At 41.0% G+C, this 23811-nt stretch overlaps 1 protein-coding gene and 1 gene segment (V, D, J or C); both read left to right on the top strand.

Moving 5' to 3' along the window:
- LOC125901233 (M1-specific T cell receptor beta chain-like) overlaps positions 1-23811 on the top strand; it is a 115401-nt gene that overhangs the window by 74970 nt on the left and 16620 nt on the right. The window lies entirely within an intron of this gene.
- LOC125901238 (T cell receptor beta variable 29-1-like) lies at positions 21643-22537 on the top strand. The segment is given in 2 exon segments: positions 21643-21795; positions 21969-22537. Coding segments are annotated over 2 exon segments (363 nt in total).

Genomic DNA, 23811 nt, shown 5'->3' with positions numbered 1-23811 from the left:
TTGTGAAGACCCAGTCCCCTGTACCTTTTTGGTTTCATAAGCACAGCAGGGTCGTGTGGTTGATTTGGCTTTGTGAGATCCCCGCAGCACTCACTTGTGCAGTGGCTCTCGGTAGCTTGGCTTGAAGCCGGAGGAGAGCAACTAGCCTCGGCTTGGCAGGTCGCTGGAGTCCGTGGTGGACTTCGGTTAGGAACAGATGGAGATGGACGCTCCGGGTCTGGAGTAATTTCATCATTTTGTTTTTTCTGTTTACTTGAAAAAAAAAAAAAAAAATCAGATATCGACTTCTGTCTCTTCATTTTCCCAGATGTAGGTAGCGCAGGTGCCAGCCGTTAGCTCGGGACGCTCACTAATGACGTATTGATAAACAATGCACTTGATAGGCACACTAATATCAAATCAAAATGCAGCAGTCAGTGGGAGTTTTTTATCAGCAGCAGTTGGTGAGAGTGAGTGAAGGTGTGTGGTGACTTGGCTCGTAAAAACACAGATAGGCTACAACTTTGGCTTTTATTCATATAAAATAGTTTGTCAGAGTAGAGCCCTGCGCTGGACTGTTTTCTTCATCCCGCTCCTGCCCGCTCCCGCTGAATTTCTAACCATTACCGCCCGCAACCGCAACATGTGTTACACTCCCGCCCGCTCCCGCAAAACTCTGAGAATTTATGCCCGCACAATAATAGAGATGCATTGATTTTGTGTCTTCTCCCGCTGTGATTGAGGTTAAGGCAAGCCCGGCGCCAGGATGAAGTTACTGAGGGGGCGGTTAAAAATTACGAGGGGGCAAATCTTTATCATGCAACATAGGTTCACACAGTGAGTTATAAAGAGCGCGCAGACGTGCGTAATAGTCGCTCGTAATAACAGCTCGTCGCCGGTGAAACACAATAAACTGCATGTCTCTTTCATGTTTGTCTCATGACAGATGGAGCTGACAGACAGACAGACAGACAGAGACAGGTTGAGCAAGCGGCAAACTGGTATGAAAGCTGGTTCAGGGCATATTTGTCCCTTTATGAATAAATATGGAGTGGAAACGCTCATGCTGCATGTGCACCAAGTTCCTGTGTTGACATCCTGTCGCGAGGCGACATCTTCTTCTTCTTCTACTGTTTAATGGCGGTTGGCAAACAGTGAATTGAGCCATTACCGCCACCAACTGGTGGAGTGTGGATCAAAATGACTATTACACCTATTTGCTTTGGGTCCCGTGGGCAGGACAATGCAGCCCTCTATGTCAGAGTACAAAAGTTACCTGGGCCATGGCCCCCCTGGCCCCCCCGGTTCCGCGGTCTATGAGTGATGGTAACCTGACGCTTCTCACACAGGTCCCATGCTGCCAAAGCCTCTCTCAGGCCTGATGCAATGTTTTCTCCGGTGTGGTCCTGGGGGAAGTACGATGTTTGTAGGCAGCGACTTTTAAGCTCAAAGTCATCATCGACAATGTGAACTGTCAGACTTAAATAAGGCTCCGCAGTCCTGCTTGACCACAGGTCTGTTGTGGTTGCGTAGAACTTCACTGTAGCCATTTCTACTTGAACTTCACTATGGCGTTGGTTGTAGAGCTCTGGGATAGCAACGTGAGAGAAAAAGTTCTGCGAGGGTAGCTGATACCTTCTGTCCAGTGTACGGACCATTTTCCGAAACCCCTCCTTGTTACCTGTATATATCGGCACCATGTCTCATGCCAAATAGTTTGTAATGGAGTCCGTGATTTCCCTGTGTCTCTCTGAGGTCTTTTCATATGGCGTGATATATTCCTAATTGTGTTTTGTTGTTGTTTCATGAGGAGGCTTTCAGTTGTATCTTTGTCTTTAGTGTTTCCTGGCTTGGCTTTCTCTTGCATGCACTCTTCGTACTTTTCTCTGTGCTGTCTCAAATGTTGATACAGATTGGTAGTGTTGCCACGGGACATGGCGACTTTACCTTTGCAAGTTCTACATGGCACCTCTTTCCGTTCAGCGTCGCCATACCTGAAGCCAAAGTATCAGCATATAATGCACACATTCTTCCTCAGCGTCCATCTTGGTCAGTGCTGCACGCTGGGTAGTCACCTGACCATACGTGCTGCACCAGAGATATTGGATGAAGGGAGATACCCAACTGTAGGCTTATCCAATGTTAAGAAAACGGTTACTCTTCCTGTCTCCTAAGTGGGCGTGGTTAGCTCTCCCTCCAATCAGAGCCTGTTCTCCCTCACCCCCTGCAGCCTTTTGTGCGGTTATGTAATCGCACAGCCTGACATCGCGATTGCGATTAGATTAATCATGCAGCACTACAATTAACTCCAACACTTTGCATAGGTAGATGTTTAAAGTATAACAGCAGAAAAACAGCAGCAAAGAAGATCCAGCCCACAGCACAACTAATGTTCAGTCATTAAACACAAGACAGCAGGAGAGCAGAAACTTTACAGCCAACTGTAGCTTAACCAAGCAGCCAAACAGTGACTGAAAAAGTCAAAACATTAACTGGTAATATAACTGTAATATTAGCTGTATGCTAGTACAAGCAATACAATGCTTACTTAGTGAGATGAAGATGTAACTGTAATTCCCAGAGTCATGAAATAAATGAGTAAAAACCTTCAAAGAGTCCCAAGCAGAACAGGGAAGTTTCAGACGACCGTTGATGAGGAGTCATCATAACCCAAACACAAGCAATAAAATGCTTACTTAGTGAGATAAAGATGTGATTCCCAGAGTCAAAAAAAATAAAACCTTTCAAAAGCCAAAAACAGACAACTCCGGTTCAGACCAACGGCACGCAACAGCCGTTGGTGTGAGGAACAATCACAAATGGACTCTATCAGCATATTGGAGCACTGAGAAAACATTCCTTGTAACTGCAGTCCTGAGGAAACACTGTTAAACTGTTAGTACTAAACTTGCTCTTTAAATGGACAGTTATTCTCTAGTTTTACTAAACAAGTTCTCATGTCCGAGATGGAGCTGCAGCGTCAGTTACTTTGCAAATGGTTTAACGAGTGGGCGGGGCATTGTAGTTTTAAAAAGACCGTCCAATTATGTGGTGACCAATCAGGTTCCATCGGGGTCCACTTTGTCAGCAGGTTTTCATCCAATCACATCAGCTGGTGAGAACATACTTACAGTAGCCCTATGAGTGATCAGACAACTACACTATTAATTAATATAATTACACATAACAGAGACTACTCCCTACTACATGTCAGTAAAAAAAAGTGCCTAAAAAGTGCAGCAAAGAAGCAGGCAGGAGAGAAAGTATTTGTGACAGGATCAGCTGTGAGCAGAGGAAGAAGGTGGGGAAGAGGAGGTGACGTAGAAGGGAAGACAGTCCTCTTTCAGTTCATCTGTAATAAGCTTGTCAGATCAGAGAAACATGTGAATGCACCACCTCTGATACCACACTGCAGTGAATGCTAATTGTTCATTTGATATGGAAATAATTCTAAATTATTTTTGTTACTTCTCATCGTTGCACATTTGTTGATTTAAGTTTCCAGGATGCCTCCAGTTTTATACACATTTGGATTTTTACTGCTCGTCCTTACAAGTAAGCCTGACACAATGTTATATGATTTTTTTTCTTTAACATGTGTACCACTGTGTGTTTATGGTACAAATTTGCTTAGATTTTTCTAAGATTTCAAGATAAATTCCGAAAACTTTTATTGCTTGAATTCAAATTTTACCTCAACAATGACATGAACTGACTTTCTTCACAGGAAAAGTGCAAAGTGTTACATTCCAACAGTCCTCTCCTCAAGTTGTAAAGGAAGGGACTGTGGAGCTCACGATAAACTGCAATCATGATGACAGCAACCTCCAAGTAATGCTGTGGTACCAACAGAAACAGAGCAGTCGCTCTATGAGCCTCATCGGGTACGTATACCCCCCGAATGATCCAGTCTACGAGGACCAGTTTAAAGACTCCAGATTCAAGATAAAAGGAGAAAGTACAGGGAAAGGATCTCTGATCATTCAAACAGTGACTTCAACAGACTCAGCTGTGTATTTCTGCGCTGCCAGCACACAGTGATGTGGTTTAATGTCACCCCCTCACTAAAAACCCTGCTCTGTTTTTTCTCTCTTGTTTTCATGCTCAAGATCCTGAGAGGAAGGCTGGTAGAATCAGCCTCAACACAGCTTCATTATTGTTCTGACATTTACACTGACTATGACTTTAAACAGATAAAACATAATGAGCTTCTTCACAGTCACAGAGTTTAAAAGAATAATGTATATATGACAGCCAGGGTAGGAAATTAGCACCAGCCATCAGCCAAATGCTGGTAAAATATACAAGTGGCTGCTAGATTGGCTTTACTCACCAGCCCAAAAACAATGGTAGTCTATGAAGTGGCTGGTAGATTTCTGAATCCACCAGCCACAGTGGCAGGTGGGCAAAAAAGTTAACTTCAAACCCTGATGAAAGCATTCAAGTTATTTTGCTTAGACACAAAACACACATTGGAATGAGGTGGTATTTATGGCTGCAATGTGAGGGCAACAACTGAATGTAACTACACACTCATTTCATCAAATACATTACAGATTTCCCCAATGTGTACAAATCAAGTGCTGCCATTTCAAGGAAAGCTGACAGACCAATACATGAGTCCTTGTACATTCAGTCAGTCACAAAGACCAGACCTATGATGTAGAGAGGCAGAGATATGCCAGTTTAGAGGTACACCATGACGGAGAACCTCCCCTTTATTTTATTGATTTTCAAAGGAGGGACTTTTTACACATACTTTCATTTACAAAATGGTCTCAGGTTTGTATTATAGTAATAAAACTTTGTTCAACCAAAAATGACCCCTTTCATTTTCATTCCTTCAAGAGCCATTCTGACTGACAAACTAATTTAAAGATTAATTGATACAATTGCAAATTTTGTCATCCCATAACGCTTGGTTTCATTCTAAGTCTCCCAGAATCACTCTTAAAGTATTACAGACATGCCTGGTGTCAGGGGCGTACATACAGACAGTGTAGGCAGTGCGGCTGCACTCGGGCCCGTAAGGTGGGGGGCCTATAGAGGGAGTGGGTCCTCCAACAATGTGTTGGGTGGAGAATGGAAAATCACAACTGATTGTGTCCCCCCCAAACTTGTCATCAGATCTGCACCCATGGTCTGTTGCTGAAAATAATATAACTTTAGTTTATGAAGAGATAAGACAGAGCCCTCTCCTTTCCTCTTATATGCTTTACTTACAAGTGTGTGAATTGACCTGGATATGAAGCGTCCATAACACCAAATAATGTAACGGTAGTTTCTAAAGAGCTAAGACAAAAAAAAAAAACAACCTTAAAGCAGCTGTGCGGAACTTTACGTTTTCATTGATTATAGTGCCCCCCTTTGGTCGAAGCGGTATGACACCATCAGCCTGGTGTCGTAAACTCTCGACTGCAACCAGCAATTACCGCATGCATTTGTTTTGGAGAGCGAGAGGAAAATCATAAATGTTCTGGTGTAGCTCTGAATTTCTTACAAACTGAGGACAACTGCCTGCTGTATATTTGTGTTCATGGTCACAGTCACAGATAATTTTGTGGCGTTTGTTGTAACGTTACTAGACAAAAGCGGTTCACATCAGCTAACATTACATTTAGCTTGCTCATAACTTCCATGTCGTCATATATTGAAGTGAAACAACGTCTAACAAGTTGCAGTATATTCTCTAAATAAAAACAAAAATTACATACCCGTCGATTAGGAAAAAGGCCAACTCGGGATCAGTTTTAAAACCTTTCAAATCTCTCAGCTCTCTCGACTTGGTGAATGCCCAACCGAGGTTTACACACGTTTGGGCTCGAGCCCTATCACTGTCCTGTTTAGCCTTCTTCTGGTCTTCTGTTCTTTTTCTTAGATGGTGCTCCTTCTTTATCTGCCATGACATCGAAGGTACAACCAAGTCCTTATAGATACATCTGGTAAAACTGTTATGTGTTCAGCAATATACAGTGTATTGCAATAACTTGAATAGCTTTATTTGGAAAGAAGTCATCATTTGGGATTTGGAAAGGCTGTATTTGAATGAATTATACATTTTACAATCAAACTGTCATGGAATTTGAGAACTTCACAACCCAAAGTATTAACTGGGGATGTCCCGATCCAGCTTTTTCACTTCCGATCCGATACCAATATTACAGCCTTGAGTTTTGGCCGTTACCAATCCGATCCAAGCGCGTGTTATACATATTCACTTATTTTGTTGTCAGTCATGTTAGAAAAGGTTTGATCAAGCGATATTAGTCTAACAAGAACAACTACTTAATCGGGTTAGTTAGAATGATCCACAACAGTTGGTATGAGAAACTGACCCGTTTATTGTTAACAGGGTTAAATAAACAAACTTTAAACTTGAACATTACCATTAAATAAAAAATATAGCTGGTTTCCTTTGGCTGCTTTGGCCCCTTAATAAATAGAAAATAAATCAACACAAGAAATCTTTAAAATGTCTAACACTGAAACTAAAATAGCAGCAAGACTCCACACACTTGTGCTTTGGCCCCCTAATAAATAAAAAATAGACACTGTTGACATTTAACAAACAATGCAGCCTTTCCTTTTTAGTTATTTTTGTAGTGTCAGTGCCAGCCTGGTGCTGCTGTTTCCTGGGACCAACAGAGGGGGACAAAAAAACCACACACAATATTGTACAACTGTTTAAACAAGCAATAGTCCATCCATGGCTCCAGTTTCACTAATTGTGCCCAAAACAATGCCATCAGTGCTCTTTACTTAAACAGTAAGAGTGTAAACCAAATAAAAATATCACTGTCAAAAAACCAGAGCAGAAAACAAATAGTAAGTTAACTACATTGACCACTACCCTTCCTACCCTACCATTTGTGTGTGTCTGCATGCTGGCCTGGTGGATTGATATTAAGTGCTGGAGCGGATCACTGGAATGGACTGCTTGAATCGTGGAGCGCTGGGCTGGCCGGAAAACCTGGATCGGATCCCATGAAAAACTGGATCAGAGTTCTTGGATCAGCATTTTTCCAAGCAGTCTGATCCGATGCATGATTTTTATTAATAACGGCAGCCGATACCAACCCGAATATCAGATCGGGACATCCCTAGTATTAACCAGCAAAATAAGTATGGCATATTGCCTTTGACTAATATTATATTGATGTGATGAACTTATACTGTGAGTCTCACAATGTGACTATTGCACAAGAACACATTGTGATGGTGATGCTCTAGTGATACTGTGCAGCCCTAAACTGAATTGAATTCTATGGTTCATCAGAGAAAAATAACCAGTTTTCGGATTGAATTTATAACCCCTGGACCATTTTTGCACTACATAGGAGTGACCCCCATCAAGTTGTTGGAAGTAACTAAGTAACTTTTACTTTAAGTACATTTCAAACTAACTATTTTTTACTAAGTAAAGTACTTTTTACTAAGTAGTAAGTAAAGGTACTTTTACTTGAGTAGAATTTTTCAGTACTTTTTCCTCCTCTGGATAGCGTGTAATGGGGCCCATAGTAAATACTTTACACGACTGTCTGGTGTCTTCAAGACTTAAAACCACCACACCAAGTAAGTCCATCACAAAATATATTGATTTGTCATCAGGAAAAAAGTGCAGCAAAGAAGCAGGCAGGAGAGAAAGTATTTGTGACAGGATCAGCTGTGAGCAGAGGAAGAAGGTGGGGAAGAGGAGGTGACGTAGAAGGGAAGACAGTCCTCTTTCAGTTCATCTGTAATAAGCTTGTCAGATCTGAGAAACATGTGAACGTTGTACATTTGTTGATTTAAGTTTCCAGGATGCCTCCAGTTTTATACACATTTGGATTTTTACTGCTCGTCCTTACAAGTAAGCCTGACACAATGTTATATATTTTTTTTCTATAAAGTGTACCACTTTGCGTTTATGGTACAAATCTGTTTTGATTTTTCTAAGATTTCAAGATAAACTCAAAAAACTTTTTTTGCTAAAAATTCAAATTTTACCTCAACAATGACATGAACTGACTTTCTTCACAGGAAAAGTGCAAAGTGTTACATTCCAACAGTCCTCTCCTCAAGTTGTAAAGGAAGGGACTGTGGAGCTCACGATAAACTGCAATCATGATGGCAGCAGCCTCACCAATATGCTGTGGTACCAACAGAAACAGAGCAGTCGCACCATGAGCTTCATCGGGTACGTATACCTCCAAGGTGATCCAGTCTACGAGGACCAGTTTAAAGACTCTAGATTCAAGATAAAAGGAGAAGACACAGGGAAAGGATCTCTGATCATTCAAACAGTGACTTCAGCAGACTCAGCTGTGTATTTCTGCGCTGCCAGCACACAGTGATGTGGTTTAATGTCACCCCCTCACTAAAAACCCTGCTCTGTTTTTTCTCTCTTGTTTTCATGCTCAAGATCCTGAGAGGAAGGCTGGTAGAATCAGCCTCAACACAGCTTCATTATTGTTCTGACATTAACACTGACTGATTTTAAACAGATTAAACATAATGAGCTTCTTCACAGTCACAAAATCTCAAAAAATCATATGACAGCCAGGGTAGGAAATTAATTAGCTCAAGTGGCTGCTAGATTGGCTTTACTCACCAGCCCAAAAACAATGGTAGTCTATGAAGTGGCTGGTAGATTTCTGAATCCACCAGCCACAGTGGCAGGTGGGCAAAAAAGTTAACTTCAAACCCTGATGAAAGCATTCAAGTTATTTTGCTTAGACACAAAACACACATTGGAATGGGGTGGTATTTATGGCTGCAATGTGAGGGCAACAACTGAATGTAACTACACACTCATTTCATCAAATACATTACAGATTTCCCCAGTGTGTACAAATCAAGTGCTGCCATTTCAAGGAAAGCTGACAGACCAATGCATGAGTCCTTGTACATTCAGTCAGTCACAAAGACCAGACCTATGATGTAGAGAGGCAGAGATATGCCAGTTTAGAGGTACACCATGACGGAGAACCTCCCCTTTATTTTATTGATTTTCAAAGGAGAGACTTTTTACACATACTTTCATTTACAAAATGGTTTCAGGTTTGTATTATAGTAATAAACATTTGTTCAACCAAAATGACCTCTTCTGTTTTCATTCCTTCAAGAGCCATTCTGACTGACAAACTAATCTAAAGATAAATTGATACAATCGCAAATTATAGTTAAAGTCATCCCATAAAGCTTTGGTTTCATTCTTATTGTACGTTCACACCAGAAGCTTCCAAAGAGGCAACGTCTGTTGCGGACGCCCAAGAAGCACGACTGTCACAAATATTTGTGGCAGCTTTGGACGCTCTAGTCCCTCATCACATGAATTATTGTCCTTGTCAATTTAAAGGAGCTGCAAAGCGGACTACTGGCTTGAAAGCAGCGTAGTTGCTGCTTGCTGTTGTCCAGTCAAAAAGCTCATAATTGGCCTACAGAAAGTCATGTTTAACTCTTAATTTATACAATTACAAATTATAGTTTGATTAATTTTTCAAAATCTTTGTTTTAAGTTTCTCATATTCTTTAAAAGACACAAAAATCCATCACAAAATATACAGTACAGGCCAAAAGTTTGGACACACCTTCTCATTCAATGCGTTTTCTTTATTTTCATGACTATTTACATTGTAGATTCTCACTGAAGGCATCAAAACTATGAATGAACACATGTGGAGTTATGTACTTAACAAAAAAGGTGAAATAACTGAAAACATGTTTTATATTCTAGTTTCTTCAAAATAGCCACCCTTTGCTCTGATTACTGCTTTGCACACTCTTGGCATTCTCTCCATGAGCTTCAAGAGGTAGTCACCTGAAATGGTTTTCCAACAGTCTTGAAGGAGTTCCCAGAGGTGTTTAGCACTTGTTGGCCCCTTTGCCTTCACTCTGCGGTCCAGCTCACCCCAAACCATCTCGATTGGGTTCAGGTCCGGTGACTGTGGAGGCCAGGTCATCTGCCGCAGCACTCCATCACTCTCCTTCTTGGTCAAATAGCCCTTACACAGCCTGGAGATGTGTTTGGGGTCATTGTCCTGTTGAAAAATAAATGATCGTCCAACTAAACTCAAACCGGATGGGATGGCATGTCGCTGCAGGATGCTGTGGTAGCCATGCTGGTTCAGTGTCACCAGCAAAACTCCCCCACACCATCACACCTCCTCCTCCATGCTTCACAGTGGGAACCAAGCATGTGGAATCCATCCGTTCACCTTTTCTGCGTCTCACAAAGACACGGCGGTTGGAACCAAAGATCTCAAATTTGGACTCATCAGACCAAAGCACAGATTTCCACTGGTCTAATGTCCATTCCTTGTGTTTCTTGGCCCAAACAAATCTCTTCTGCTTGTTGCCTCTCCTTAGCAGTGGTTTCCTAGCAGCTATTTGACCATGAAGGCCTGATTCGCGCAGTCTCCTCTTAACAGTTGTTCTAGAGATGGGTCTGCTGCTAGAACTCTGTGTGGCATTCATCTGGTCTCTGATCTGAGCTGCTGTTAACTTGCCATTTCTGAGGCTGGTGACTCGGATGAACTTATCCTCAGAAGCAGAGGTGACTCTTGGTCTTCCTTTCCTGGGTCGGTCCTCATGTGTGCCAGTTTCGTTGTAGCGCTTGATGGTTTTTGCAACTCCACTTGGGGACACATTTAAAGTTTTCGCAATTTTCCGGACTGACTGACCTTCATTTCTTAAAGTAATGATGGCCACTCGTTTTTCTTTAGTTAGCTGATTGGTTCTTGCCATAATATGAATTTTAACAGTTGTCTAATAGGGCTGTCGGCTGTGTATTAACCTGACTTCTGCACAACACAACTGATGGTCCCAACCCCATTGATAAAGCAAGAAATTCCACTAATTAACCCTGATAAGGCACACCTGTGAAGTGGAAACCATTTCAGGTGACTACCTCTTGAAGCTCATGGAGAGAATGCCAAGAGTGTGCAAAGCAGTAATCAGAGCAAAGGGTGGCTATTTTGAAGAAACTAGAATATAAAACATGTTTTCAGTTATTTCACCTTTTTTTTGTTAAGTACATAACTCCACATGTGTTCATTCATAGTTTTGATGCCTTCAGTGAGAATCTACAATGTAAATAGTCATGAAAATAAAGAAAACGCATTGAATGAGAAGGTGTGTCCAAACTTTTGGCCTGTACTGTATGTATTAATTTGTTATCAGGAATAAAAGTGCAGCAAAGAAGCAGGCAGGAGAGAAAGTCTTTGTGACAGGATCAGCTGTGAGCAGAGGAAGAAGGTGGGGAAGAAGAGATGACGTAGAAGGGAAGACAGTCCTCTTTCAGTTCATCTGTAATAAGCTTGTCAGATCGGAGAAACATGTGAATGCACCACCTCTGATACCAGATTTCAGTGAATGCTAACTGTTCATTTGATATGGAAATAATTCTAAATTATTTTTGTTACTTCTCATCATTGCACATTTGTTGATTTAAGTTTCCAGGATGCCTCCAGTTTTATACACATTTGGATTTTTACTGCTCGTCCTTACAAGTAAGCCTGACACAATGTTAAATGATTTTTTTTTCTTTAACATGTGTACCACTGTGTGTTTATGATACAAATTTTTGTTTTAAGTTTCTGAGATTTCAAGATAAATTCCGAAAACTTGTATTGCTTGAATTCAAATTTTACCTCAACAATGACATGAACTGACTTTCTTCAGGAAAAGTGCAAAGTGTTACATTCCAACAGTCCTCTCCTCAAGTTGTAAAGGACGGGACTGTGGAGCTCACGATAAACTGCAGTCATGATGGCAGCAACCTCAACTACATGCTGTGGTACCAACACAAACAGAGCAGTCGCTCTATGAGCCTCATCGGGTACGTATACCCCCCGAGTGATCCAGTCTACGAGGACCAGTTTAAAGACTCCAGATTCAAGATAAAAGGAGAAGACACAGAGAAAGGATCTCTGATCATTCAAACAGTGACTTCACCAGACTCAGCTGTGTATTTCTGCGCTGCCAGCACACAGTGATGTGGTTTAATGTCACCCCCTCACTAAAAACCCTGCTCTGTTTTTTCTCTCTTGTTTTCATGCTCAAGATCCTGAGAGGAAGGCTGGTAGAATCAGCCTCAACACAGCTTCATTATTGTTCTGACATCAACACTGGCTGTGATTTGAAACAGATTAAACATAATGAGCTTCTTCACAGTCACACAGTCTCAAAAAATAATGTATATATGAAAGCATTCAAGTCATGTTGCTTGTACGCAAAACACACATTGGAATGGGGTGGTATTTATGGCTGCAATGTGAGGGCAACAACTGAATGTTCATCAAATAAATTTCAGATTTCCAAAATGTGTACAAATAAAGCGCTGCCATTTACAGGAAAGCTGACAGACCAATACATAAGTCTGCAAAAAAAGTAAACTATGATTTTTTTGAGTGTAATTACAAACATAAAATGTACATTCAGTTAGTCACAAAGACCAGACCTATGATGTAGGGTTGCAGTGATATGCCTGTTTTGAGGTATACCGTGATATTAGACTTTTTACACATACTTTCATGAACAAAATGGTTTCAGGTTTGTATTATAATGATAAACATTTATACAACCAAAAATGACCCTTCCATTTTCATTTCTTTAAGGGTCATTCTGACTGATAATAATATAAATTATGTGATACCGTGAAGCTGCAATATTTTCTGCGATGGTTATTGTACTGTAAGAGTCTCATACTGTTGCAACTCTACTATGATGTCAAGGAATATACTTTAACCGCCACTCCCCACAAGCAAAAGCCATGCTCGGCACACAAACGATATTTCACCAAATCAACAGCATGAAAGGGTCATATGAGTGCCAAAAGACCAAAAGAAAAAGCTCAGCCACTCAAAAAACTGATTCACAATCCCAACACTTTGCATAGGAAGATGATTAAAGTGTAACAGCAAAAAACAGCAGCAAAGAAGATCCAGCCCACAGCAAAACTATTGTTCAGTCATTAAACACAAGACAGCAGGAGAGCAGAAACGTTACAGCCAACTGTAGCTTAACCAAGCAGGCAAACAGTGACTAACAAAGTCAAAACTGGTGATATAACTGTAATGTTAGCTGTATCCTAGTACAAGCAATAACATGCTAACCTTAGTGTGATGAAGCTGTAACTGTAATTCCCAGAGTCAAGAAAAATAAAACCTTTCAAAGAGTCCCAAGGAGCCAAAAGCAGAACAGGGAAGTTTCAGATGACCGTTGATGGATGGAGTCATAATAACCCAAACAGTGACATTAGCTTACTTAGATAACAGTACATTATTAGCTAGACACCTAGGCTGCTGTCATTTATCCCTACTTCTGTGAGCAAAAACATTAAGCCAGCATCAAGATATCAAACACAAGACAGGAGAAGAGCAAAGGCAGCCAGCCTGGCAGAGTCTTCACTGTTAGCTATCCAAATACTTGCCCCAGTGTTACCAACTTCTCATCATAACCGTTAGCTAGCTTAGCCAAATGTAGCTAGCTTAGCTAAAACATCAACTTATGATGTAACGTCACATGTCAGAACAGGCAGCTAATTCTTACCTTGCTGAGGTGAAGCTATGATTCCTGGTGATTCCTACAAGAATGAAATTCCCAAGCAGAGTCCAAAGCAGCCAAAAGGTGGGCAGGAAAACTCCGGTTCAGACATGAAGTGTGCGTTAGCAACAGCCACTGGGCGGGGCATTGTAGGTTTAAAAAGACTGCTTAATTGTATGGTGACCAATCAGGTTCCATCGAGGTCCAATTTGTCAGCAGGTTTTCATCCAATCACATCAGCTGGTGAGAACATACTTATAGCAGCCCAAAATATATTGATTTGTCATCAGGAAAAAAGCGCAGCAAAGAAGCAGGCAGGAGAGAAAGTCTTTGTGACAGGATCAGCTGTGAGCAGAGGAAGAAGGTGGGGAAGAGGAGGTGACGTAGAAGGGAAGACAGTCCTCTTTCAGTTCATCTGTAATAAGCTTGTCAGATCAGAGAAACATGTGAATGCACCACCTCTGATACCAGATTTCAGTGAATGCTCACTGTTAATTTGATATGGAAATAATTCTAAATTATTTCTCACCGTTGCACATTTGTTGATTTAAGTTTCCAGGATGCCTCCAGTTTTATACACATTTGGATTTTTACTGCTCGTCCTTACAAGTAAGCCTGACACAGTGTTATATGATTTTTTTTCTTTAACATGTAAACCACTGTGTGTTTATGGTTCAAATCTGTTTAGATTTCTCTAAGATTTCAAGATACATTCTTAAAACTTTTATTGCAAAAATTCAAATTTTACCTCAACAATGACATGAACTGACTTTCTTCACAGGAAAAGTGCAAAGTGTTACATTCCAACAGTCCTCTCCTCAAGTTGTAAAGGAAGGGACTGTGGAGCTCACGATAAACTGCAATCACGATGACAGCAGCCTCAGCACTATGTTATGGTACCAACACAAACAGAGCAGTCGCTCTATGAGCCTCATCGGGTACGTATACCCCCCGAATGATCCAGACTACGAGGACCAGTTTAAAGACTCCAGATTCAAGATAAAAGGAGAAGACACAGGGAAAGGATCTCTGATCATTCAAACAGTGACTTCAACAGACTCAGCTGTGTATTTCTGCGCTGCCAGCACACAGTGATGTGGTTTAATGTCACCCCCTCACTAAAAACCCTGCTCTCTTTTTTCTCTCTTGTTTTCATGCTCAAGATCCTGAGAGGAAGGCTGGTAGAATCAGCCTCAACACAGCTTCATTATTGTTCTGACATTAACACTGGCTGTGATTTGAAACAGATTAAACATAATGAGCTTCTTCACAGTCACAAAGTCTCAAAAAATAATGTATATATGAAAGCATTCAAGTAATTTTGTGTATACGCAAAACATACATTGGAATGGGGTGGTATTTATGGCTGCAATGTGAGGGCAACAACTGAATGTAACTACACACTCATTTTACACGTGATACCGTGAAACTGCAATATTTTCTGGGGCGATTTTTGTCCCATGAACATTTCATACCTTGCCATTGCCACTATATGCGCTTGCCCATACTGAAATAGAGAGTATGTTTTTCTCGCCACTCCCCACAAGCAAAAGCCATGCTTGGCACAGAAAGATAAGTCATGACAAGAATATGACAAGGCAAAACAGCAACAACCAACAACCTAGGGGGAAGCAATTATCAATATAACCATGAGTATTCATATTTCACCGAATAAACAGCCTGAAAGGATCAGACCAGTTAACAACCAAAAGAAAAAGCTCAGCCACTTAAAGAAATGATTCACAATTAATCTCCATACTGTGCATGGGTAGATGATTAAAGTATAACAGCAGAAAAACAGCAGCAAAGAAGATCCAGCCCACAGCACAACTACTGTTCAGTCATTAAACACAAGACAGCAGGAGAGCAGAAACGTTACAGCCAACTGTAGCTTAACCAAGCAGCCAAACAGTGACTGAAAAAGTCAAAACATTAACTGGTAATATAACTATAATGTTAGCTGTATGCTAGTACAAGCAATAAAATGCTTACTTAGTGAAATGAAGATGTAAATATAATTCACAGATTAAAAAACGACCGCTGATGACTCATAATAACCCAAACAGTGACATTAGCTTACTTAGATAACAGTACATTATTAGCTAGACACCTAGGCTGCTGTCATCTATCCCTACTTCTGAGAGCAAAATAATTAAGCCAGCATCAAGATATCAAACACAAGACAGGAGAAGAGCAAAGGCAGCCAGCCTGGCAGAGTCTTCACTGTTAGCTACCCAAACATTAGCCTCAGTGTTACCAACTGCTCATCATGACCGTTAGCTAGCTTAGCCAAACGTAGCTAGCTTAGCCAAAACATCAATTTATGATGTAACCGTGAGATGTCAGAACAGGCAGCTAATTCTTACCTTGCTGAGGTGAAGCTATGATTCCTGGAGATTCCTCAAAGAGGAAATTTCCCAAGCAGAGTCCAAAGCAGCCAAAAGGTGGGCAGGAAAACTCCGGTTCAGACATGAACATACACTAACTAAATTAGTTCTTGGGTCCCATGGGGAAGTTTCAGCGCAAGTTTTGTTACTTTCCAAAGGGTGTAATGAGTGGACAGGGCCTTATAAGTTTAAAGAGACCACCCACTAATATGGTGACCAATCAGGTTCCACCGAGGTCCAATTTGTCTGCAGGTTTTCATCCAATCACATCAGCTGGTGAGAACATACTTACAGTAGACCTACAAGTAATCAGACTGTGAACAATAAATAATAAAAAATCATATTGTCAACATTTAAGTAATATAAAGAAATCAGAAATCATAAAATAATAATAAATGATAATAATAATTCCATACACCTTTGTTTTTAGTTTCCCACATTCTTTAAAAGTCTCCCAGAATCACTCTCGCATTAGAGACATTTCTGGTGTCTTTAAGACTTGAAACCACCACACCAAAAAAAGTCCATCACAAAATATATGTACTTCCCAAGCCGAGTCCAAAGCAGCCGAAAGCTGGTCAGGAAAACTCCGGTTCAGACATGAAGTGTGCGTTAGCAACAGCCGTTGGTGTGAGGAACAATCACCGATGGACTCTATCGGCATATTGGAGCACTGAGAAAACATTCCTTGTAACTGCAGTCCTGAGGAAACACTGTTACAGTTTTTCTCAATTGTTTACACGCAATTTTGAAAACAGGGCTCCTTTTTTCAAAATATTCACACAGTTATCCAAACGCCACACTCAATTTGCATAACTCCTAGATTGTTTGCAAAATGACACACTTCAGTCAAAACATACACACATATTTATAAAAATGCTGTTTTGTTTTCATCTCACTAACAGAGTCTTCAAATGATCAGACACTATTGCAGTCAGTTACACACTACAGTGATCAATACAAAATACATTTGCAAAAACCCCTATTTTAGGAAATAGCTGGTCTAGTGCTAGACTTTTTTGCCAGACATTTTTATGTAAGGGATAATTTAGATGACAAAAGGATATTGTCAAACCCACAACATTCTTCATGATTACTCTGAGGTATGCAGAGAAAGTACACAAATACAACAAACAAACACAACACTGATTGCAGACTGAAAATATTTATTTCTTACCATACTCAGTTACAGTAACAGATCAACAATGAAAATCAGAACAAAATAGTAGTTTTTCTTACTATAAGACTGCAAATTCAGGGTGCTCATGGAACCAACTGTGGACCAGAGCAGATTGATGGAAAGATACATTGTCCCAAACGACAATGTACTGCATGTGGTCCACTTGGTTGACAGTAAGCACCTGTGTGCTTCCACACCAGGTGGATGTGATTATACAATTCGTTCATTAGTGTGGTCGTTGGCAAGCAGGGGCTTTGTAATGAGAAGGAAGTAACCTCACAATCCTTATCTGTGTCTAAGGTGTGATAATGCGTGTAGAGTTTTGCAAATCACTGTGTGTAATGTTTTGCAAAAAGTGTGAAGCTGAGTCTGTGCTTATTGTTGTGCAACTATGGACAGGTGTTTTGCTTCTTGAGTGTAAAGAGCTGTTAACTGTGTGAAAATTTTCATTTTAGTGCGTAAACAACTGGAAAAAACTAAACTGTTGGTACTAAACTTGCTCTTTAAATGGACAGTTATTCTCTAGTTTGACTGACTAAATTAATTCTTGTGTCCGAGTGGGAGTTTCAGTGTCAGTTACGTTACTTTCCAAACGATTTAACGAGTGGGCGGAGCACTGTAGGTTTATAAAGACCGCCCAATTATGTGATAACCTATCAGGTTCCATCGAGGTCCAATTTGTCAGCAGGTTTTATCCAATCACATCAGCTGGTGAGAACATACTTACAGTAGCCTTACAAGTGATCAGACAACTGAACTACACATAACAGTTAAATTATTTCCATAAATCTTTGTTTTTAGTTTCCCACATTCTTTAAAAGTCTCCCAAAATCACTCTTACAGCATTACAGACATTTCTGGTGTCTTTGATTTAAAACCACCACACCAAGAAAATCCATCACAAAATATTTGCATTAATTTGTCATCAGGAATAAAAGTGCAGCAAATGGGGCGTCGGTGGCTTAGTGGTAGAGCAGGTGTCCAATGTACAAGGCTGTTGCCGCAGTGGCCCGGGTTCAAATCCAGCTTGTGGCCTTTTGCTGCATGTCTCTCTCCCCCTCTCTCTCCCCCTCTCTCTCCCCCTTTCACACTTACCTGTCCTGTCCATTAAAGGCAAAATGGCCAAAAAAATATCTTTAAAAAAAAACTGCAGCAAAGAAGCAGGCAGGAGAGAAAGTCTTTGTGACAGGATCAGCTGTGAGCAGAGGAAGAAGGTGGGGAAGAGGAGGTGACGTAGAAGGGAAGACAGTCCTCTTTCAGTTCATCTGTAATAAGCTTGTCAGATCAGACAAACATGTGAATGCACCACCTCTGATACCACATTGCAGTGTATGCTAATTGTTCATTTGATATGGAAATAATTCTAAATTATTTTTGTTACTTCTCATCGTTGCACATTTGTTGATTTAAGTTTCCAGGATGCCTCCAGTTTCATACACATTTGGATTTTTACTGCTCGTCCTTACAAGTAAGCCTGACACAGTGTCATATGATTTTTTTTCTTTAACATGTGTACCACTGTGTGTTTATGGTACAAATTTCAAATTTCACCTCAACAATGACATGAACTGACTTTCTTCACAGGAAAAGTGCAAAGTGTTACATTCCAACAGTCCTCTCCTCAAGTTGTAAAGGAAGGGACTGTGGAGCTCACGATAAACTGCAATCATGATGGCAGCAACCTCGACACTATGCTGTGGTACCAACAGAAACAGAGCAGTCGCTCTATGAGCCTCATCGGGTACGCGGTCCTCCAGAATGATCCAGTCTACGAGGACCAGTTTAAAGACTCCAGATTCAAGATAAAAGGAGAAGACACAGGGAAAGGATCTCTGATCATTCAAACAGTGACTCCATCAGACTCAGCTGTGTATTTCTGCGCTGCCAGCACACAGTGATGTGGTTTAATGTCACCCCCTCACTAAAAACCCTGCTCTCTTTTTTTGTCTTGTTTTCATGCTCAAGATCCTGAGAGGAAGGCTGGTAGAACCAGCCTCAACACAGCTTGACTGTCATGACATCTCAGCTTCATTAAAAGTATAGCTGCAAATTAAAAGCAACAATAGATGTAAAACCACACAGACAATACATCTGTGATCAGCCCCCTAATTTAATTTTAACAATTTTTTCAATCTTCTCCAATTTCTCGTTTTATTTTATGGAAGTGATCAATGTAAGTGCACTTGTCCTAGAGCCGCCATGACGGTTTTTATAATGCAAATTACTCTGTTTAGATAAAACCTACAAGCTTCTCTTCCTATGACTTTTACTAAAAATGTGTCTTGTATGTTTTCTGAAGCCTTTAAGTTACAAAAATGAAACACACTACACTGAGCATTTATACCTCCGACCGCGGCAGAGCGCTGCTGAAAGTTATACATTTTGATACATACAGGTAGGCTATAAACATATTGCAAAATTCTGTAACACCAAAGCATCTATCCCTACTTCTGTGAGCAAAAAAAATAGAAGCTAGCACCAAGATATCAAACACAAGACAGGAGAAGAGCAAAGGCAGCCAGCCTGGCAGCCTCTTCACTGTTAGCTATCCAAATGTTAGCCTCAAGCTGCGTTCACACCAAACGTGAATTCGCAAATTCGCGCTTCAAGATTACATACAAAGTCAATGCAAAGACACGATTAGACGTGAATTCGCACCGGGCGACGCGATGGATGCATCTAGCGCGATACGATGGACACGATAGAGGTGTTCAGCGCGGCGCGATAGACGTGAAATTCGCGTCCAACGCCTCATCGCTCGAGTTGAAAATATTGAACTTTTGAGGCGAATTCGCGTGACTCTGTGCCCCGAAAGCCAATCAGCGTTGAGATTCTCCCGACGTCACTGGCGTGTGTCAACAACAATAAACTGCTACTCACCGGAGACAGATAGACAGATGCTCCGCAGCTGAAATGGAGCAGCTGTAGTTGGTGTCCTGCCAGGAGATCCTGGCGCCAACCCTCGCCAACAGGTCCTCAAACTGGGCCCCAGTCAGCCTGAAGTACTGCTGAAAGCGGCTATCATCCAGACGGAGTTCCTGGAGGAGGTGGTGAAACTCGCCGAGCTGGATGCGCTTCTGCAGGATAGGGTGAACCCAAAAACGACAGCGTTTGGCCCTCCGACGCATCTGGGACTTCCAAAGGAGGTAAACAACAAAGCAGCGATGGTGGTTATCTTGCCATGGTCGTCAGTGACGTCTTGACGCCCCGACGTCCAGTTGTTGATGCTGAGATGAAGGAGAAACTTATCATTGCGGTGTGCGGCTACCCGGAGCTATATGATACTACGTGTCTACTCTGCAGAGACCGCAACAAAAAGGAGCAGGTTTGGGTGAAAGTTGCCGAGGAGACTGGTCTACTTGGTAAGTTCTGTAAATATTTGTGTTTAATTAGTTTGCAGAATGGTTGTACTATGAACGTTAGCCCTAGTTTAGCTCCGGTTAGCACAGCCGGCTTCCCCGCTACTCGTGCAAATGACGCGATGACGCAAATGGACAAAATGGTCAGGCGTCCAAACTCGGGCGTTATGGTCGGCGCATTACTTGCGTCACGCGCGTGCAATTCACTTCACTCGCGTCTGGTGTGAACACTCAGTGTTACCAACTGTGTGTCATAACCGTTAGCTAGCTTAGCCAAACGTAGCGAGCTTAGCCAAAACATCAACTTATGATGTAACGTCACATGTCAGAACAGGCAGCTAATTCTTACCTTGCTAAGGTGAAGCTATGATTCCTGGTGATTCCTGAAAGAATGAAATTCCCAAGCAGAGTCCAAAGCAGCCAAAAGCTGGTCAGGAAAACTCCGGTTCAGACATGAAGCGTGCGTTAGCAACAGCCGTTGGTGTGAGGAACAATCACAGATGAACTCTATCAGCATATTGGAGCACTGAGAAAACATTCATTGTAACTGAGGTCCTGAGGAAACACTGTTAAACTGTCGGTACTAAACTTGCTCTTTAAATGGACAGTTATTCTCTAGTTTTATTGACTAAATGAGTTCTTGTGTCCGAGTGGGAGTTTCAGCGCGAGTTACAGTACTTTCCAAACGGTTTAACGAGTGGGCGGAGCACTGTAGGTTTAAAAAGACCGCCCAATTATGTGGTGACCAATCAGGTTCCATCGAGGTCCAATTTGTCAGCAGATTTTCATCCAATCACATCAGCTGGTGAGAACATATTTACAGTAGACCTACGAGTGATCAAACAGTAAACTATTAAACACTATAATTACACATAACAGTTCATTTAATTCCATAAACCTTTGTTTTTCGTTTCCCACATTTAAAAGTCTCCCAGAATCACTCTCACAGCATTACAGACATCTCTGGTGTCTTTAAGACTTAAAACCACCACACCAAGAAAATCCATCACAAAACATATGTATTAATTTGTCATCAGGAATAAAAGTGCAGCAAAGAAGCAGGCAGGAGAGAAAGTCTTTGTGACAGGATCAGCTGTGAGCAGAGGAAGAAGGTGGGGAAGAGGAGGTGACGTAGAAGGGAAGACAGTCCTCTTTCAGTTCATCTGTAATAAGCTTGTCAGATCAGACAAACATGTGAATGCACCACCTCTGATACCAGATTGCAGTGTATGCTAATTGTTCATTTGATATGGAAATAATTCTAAATTATTTTTGTTATTTCTCATCGATGCACATTTGTTGATTTAAGTTTCCAGGATGCCTCCAGTTTTATACACATTTGGATTTTTACTACTCGGTCTTACAAGTAAGCCTGACACAATGTTAGATGATTTTTTTTTCTTTAACATGTGGACCACTGTGTGTTTATGGTACAAATTTGTTTAGATTTCTCTAAGATTTCAAGATAAATTCTTAAAACTTTTATTGCTTGAATTCAAATTTTACCTCAACAATGACATGAACTGACTTTCTTCACAGGAAAAGTGCAAAGTGTTACATTCCAACAGTCCTCTCCTCAAGTTGTAAAGGAAGGGACTGTGGAGCTCACGATAAACTGCAATCATGATGGCAGCAGCCTCAACACTATGCTGTGGTACCAACACAAACAGAGCAGTCGCTCTATGAGCCTCATCGGGTACGTAGTCCGCCAGGGTGATCCAGTCTACGAGGACCAGTTTAAAGACTCCAGATTCAAGATGAAAGGAGAAGACACAGGGAAAGGATCTCTGATCATTCAAACAGTGACTCCATCAGACTCAGCTGTGTATTTCTGCGCTGCCAGCACACAGTGATGTGGTTTAATGTCACCCCCTCACTAAAAACCCTGCTGCGTCTTTTAACAGCTGCTGTTCAGGAGTTCAGTTATTTGAGAACTGAAGATATGATGCTGTTTTATTCTATTTTCATTATATGATGATGTAACTGAACAGGTTCTGCTAATGTAAATGTATTCAGTGCAAACAATACACATATTGATTATGTTTATATTATAATCAGTAATCAAAATGTAATCATGTAGGCCTATGAGCAGTGTTGGACTCAGCACATTCGGTGCCCTCTAGGCAAGCTTCCCCTGCAGCCACCCTCACTTCCCCCACCCCAAAAAATATAATATTATCTTTTAAGTTTTTGTTTTAATTCCATACAAGAATAAGAGCCAATGGGAAGTCAACACAAATAAACACTTCACTAACAACCAGTATAAAAATACTGTGCGTACAAACGTGCAGATTTCCTCCTTTTTTGCCTTTTAATTTTCTCTTACACCAATGCTCTCCACATATGCTCCAGCCATCCATACCTATTAATGCTCCTGCATGTTCTGACTGTGTTGATCACTTACTGATAAACACATTAAGGTGAACTGCATGGCCAGGAATAGAGGCGGTACCCCTACTAGAGACTCACTGTTAGCACGGGAGCTTTGGATTTTCTAATTTTTTAACATAAGTTCCACAACAACCCTGTTTTAATGTGTAATGTATTTGTACATGTTAGATGATCCAGTATTTTTAAAATAGGTTGGTTGTCATTTGCTTAAAAAGACAAATATAGAGCTTTAATTTGACGGAGTGCATTGACTGTAAGGAACAAAATTATCTGTGGGAACAAGTCTTCTAGGGTCATATTCACAAAGCTTCACAGTTCTGAGAGTCGCTTCCAGTGACGAAATTCTAAGGAAAGTCTTAGAATTGTGACATTTTCCTAGAATTCCCCTTAAAGTTAAGACTAGGTCCTTGTAAAGATAAGTTATTCACAGAGCATCTTAGACCTTAAAAGAACTCCTAAAGTGAAAGACTGTCAGGAGCAGAGAGGAGGACTTTAAGAGGCTTAAGAGTTTCTTAATCAGAGGAGAAAATGATGGAAACACAAAGAGGTCGGAGAAATACTCTCCAAATGCTGGATGACAGTGAGGAAATTAAATACTACAGATTAGATCGTGCAGGGATAATATGTGTGGTTGATCTCACCAGGGATATACGCACACATTTCCCACCTAGTGTTATGACGCCAGAAATAAAATGATCACAACACTATGATATTTGGAAAACTGGAAACATGCAGCAGTGGTGAGTTGAGTCTGTCTCAACCTTCCATCAGCAGAGTGATCACACTAACAATGACAACACTTTTACAGTCAGCAGTTCATTTCATTTCCACTGGGTGTCCACACCTTGCATGCTCACACAAGGGCGTGTCTGTGACAACCAATCACATCTGTTAAAAGAAAGCATCACACCTAACAACAGGGTCAACCACACCTCCTCAGTAAAGTAAAGTTTTTGTCCCTTCCTCATTCAGAGTTGCTCTGAGAACTTTC

The sequence above is a fragment of the Epinephelus fuscoguttatus genome, linkage group LG14 (genome assembly GCF_011397635.1).
Source record: "Epinephelus fuscoguttatus linkage group LG14, E.fuscoguttatus.final_Chr_v1".
Classification (NCBI taxonomy): Eukaryota; Metazoa; Chordata; class Actinopteri; order Perciformes; family Serranidae; genus Epinephelus; species Epinephelus fuscoguttatus.
This window is presented reverse-complemented; position numbering and strand designations above follow the sequence as displayed.